The 2,765-nt window shown below is 57.6% G+C and overlaps 2 protein-coding genes across 2 annotated transcripts; one reads left to right on the plus strand and one right to left on the minus strand.

Moving 5' to 3' along the window:
- The first annotated feature begins 358 nt into the window (after positions 1 to 358).
- On the plus strand, positions 359 to 1,290 carry SDRG_17188 (hypothetical protein). The gene is made up of 5 exons (XM_008623425.1): positions 359 to 518; positions 562 to 670; positions 712 to 876; positions 924 to 1,035; positions 1,090 to 1,290. The coding sequence occupies exons 1-5, from the start codon at positions 400 to 402 to the stop codon at positions 1,254 to 1,256; spliced, it is 672 nt and encodes a 223-aa protein (XP_008621647.1). The 5' UTR covers positions 359 to 399; the 3' UTR covers positions 1,257 to 1,290.
- Positions 1,291 to 1,741: 451 nt separating this feature from the next.
- On the minus strand, positions 1,742 to 2,740 carry SDRG_17189 (hypothetical protein; the record flags this gene model as incomplete). Its single annotated transcript, XM_008623426.1, has 1 exon — positions 1,742 to 2,740. The coding sequence occupies one exon, from the start codon at positions 2,738 to 2,740 to the stop codon at positions 1,811 to 1,813; it is 930 nt and encodes a 309-aa protein (XP_008621648.1). The 3' UTR covers positions 1,742 to 1,810.
- Between the last annotated feature and the right edge of the window lie 25 nt (positions 2,741 to 2,765).

Genomic DNA, 2,765 nt, shown 5'->3' on the forward strand with positions numbered 1-2,765 from the left:
ATCCCCTAGAGTCGCTATGTTTAATACGCAACAGAGCTTGTCTTGCCTGCGTTACCACTGATGTACAAGCCAAACGCAATGTGGATCGCATGCCAGCTGCGGTTTGGCCACCGCACGAGGCGTGGCGGTCGTTGGACGCTTTGACGACACCATTAGATCAGCTACATACTGCACAACGCCTCACACATAGCGTCGCTTCGATGGGTAATTCAGCGCCATCAACGGCCAAGACTCTTTCTTGGCAGCACTCCTTGCACTTTCGTGGCCAACTTGCTGGTAAGGCTACAACTCGCGTTTGATTGGCTGCTTGTCAAAAAACGCTGCGATGCCATTGGTCGACTCAGTTTGCCCAGTCATTCCTGGCCATCGACCATTGTGCACGTGCAATAAGAGGCGACGATGGACTTGCTCTCGGCAGAACTCTCGGCGGAGACGCTCGCGGCGCTCCAGGCGCACTTGACGGCGGCCAAGCTCGACGAAGACAACGATGTCTCGGAAGACTTTCGCCTCTCGCAATTGTACAATCGTCCACGCGTGTTCGAACGACTCATGCGAATGTAGTTGGTACGACACCAAGACGGGCGACGCGCTCGCGCTCGAGGCCATGGAGCACAGCAACGACGGACCCATCGCGTTTGTGAGCACGCCCGCCGCCTTCAAGGCGCTCAAGGTATCTCTCTTGCACCCCAAAGCAGCTACGAATGGGTCTAGGCTCTGCATCCCGAGCGGAAGAACGTGTATCTCTTCGAGTACGACCACCGGTTCCAGGACAAGTACCCGGACGAGTTTGCGTTCTACGACTACAACTCGCCGCTGGATGTCGACGCCAAGTTTCACCATTTCTTCGACTATGTGCTCGTGGACCCGCCGTACCTCGTACACGCTGGCCAAAGCGACGACAATGTTGTCTTATGCGTCTGTAGAACACCAACTGCATGTCCAAGTTTGCCGACACGATGCGTCTTCTCTCCAAGAAGACGGAGAAGCGGGACGGCGCCAAGGATGTCATCCTCACCCCCAACGCGTTCATCACAGGTACACCAAGTGTCCTTTTCGTTGTCTTGGGACGCACATTCTTTATTTCACTAGCGAGCATTCTGCGCAAGGACATGAAGAAGGACCTCGGCTTCACGCCGTCGGGGTTCGTCCCGACGTTCGAGTCGAAGCTCTCGAATCACTTCTTGACGTACACCAACTACACGTCCTCGCGCTTTGGCCCGAGCACCGACGACTACTCGAGCGACGACGACGCATAAATAACGTCTTGAGCACGTTTTTCTTCTCTTTTGCCTCTTTTCCTCGTCAACAGCAACAGTAGCACCGCTTGGGTGGTTGCCCATTTTGGCTGTGCATCGTGTCAACGGCAACCAGGATGCACGTGTATACTATAGCCTACGAACGAACGCTACATAAAGAGTCACCATACTATATTCCCGTCGAGTACTAGTACGCATGACACGGCCATAAATGCTGGTGGAGTTAAGTTGCGCGGCTGATCGATGATGGTTCATTCAGCGGCTGCTAACTTTGGCTACATGTGGCTACAGATACCTAAATATGGTCCTTACCACAATTAACAGTTTGTTGTCCAACTACTGCTATACGCCGCCAACGTCGACGTGACATGGCGATTCGTGCTCTCCAAAGTGTCGGCTAGCATCTATCCAACTTTGAGCTCTTTTGATTTCGAGTGCCTTGGCGGCCATCGGGCGGCCTCATCTCACCGAGCCGCTCTACAACATGCATACGAGTGGCTGAAATTATGATGCAAATGAGCCAATCAAAAACGTCGCAAATCAATTTCCCAAAATCACGCCTTCACGTGCAGCAACGTGAGCACCTCACTGAGCTTGGCGTCCAGTGCGCGGTTGGCAGCCTTGGACTCCTCCAGCGCGGCTGTATATCGCGTCTCCATCGCTTGCATCGCAGCCATACACGCATCGACGTGCGCCTGCAGCTGCGCGTTCTGCGCCTTGGTGCTGGCCACGATTGCGTCGCGGAGCTGTGACGGCGTAGGTTCCGGCCGCTCTTCCCAGCGCGCCGCCGCCGCATCAAAGACAGCTTCGATGCTCTGCCAGGCGCGCGCCAGCATGGCCGCCATCGAGACGCCATGTACCATGGCAAAGAGCACGTCGTGCTGGTCGGCAGTGTTGGTCGTCGCCTCAAGTGAGAGCGCCGAAGCCAAGCTCGTCCAGTGCTGCTGCACCGTGCGCTGGACAGCGCGGAGGCGACTACAGCGGTCGGACGGCTCAGGCGCTCGCTTGGCGACCACCGAGGCGAACGCCGCGTCGATCGCCGCACGGGCCGTCGGGATGCCCACTTCGCATGCCATCGGGTACATGGCCGAGGCGCAAAAGTGGTTGGCGTCACGCACGGCCGCCGTGAGCGCATCTACCTCGATTACAGCGCGCCGCTGGAGGTCGCGAAGGGTCCGGAACCAGTCTTTGCCGACTTCTTCAATGCTGCGGACGACCGCCATGTCGTCGTCGCAGAGGTTGCAGTCGGCGAGGACAAGCACCTCGTCAAACGCGGGGTTGACATTGGTATCGTCGGGGCGACGCGACGCGTAGTAGACGGGCTGGCGCGAGAGGGGCAGCGTCAGCTCCAGCCGCAGAATGCACGCCGCGTAGCTCCACACGGCGTCTCGCTGCGACGCGCGGAGACCGTCGGCGACCGTCTCGTTCATGGTCGCCAACAGCACGTTGAGCAGCAGGAGCATCACGACACCGGCGTGGAGCATGAGCAGCACAAACGAGTAGTGGTAC

This window comes from Saprolegnia diclina, assembly GCF_000281045.1.
Source record: "Saprolegnia diclina VS20 unplaced genomic scaffold supercont1.211, whole genome shotgun sequence".
Taxonomy (NCBI): Eukaryota; Oomycota; class Saprolegniomycetes; order Saprolegniales; family Saprolegniaceae; genus Saprolegnia; species Saprolegnia diclina.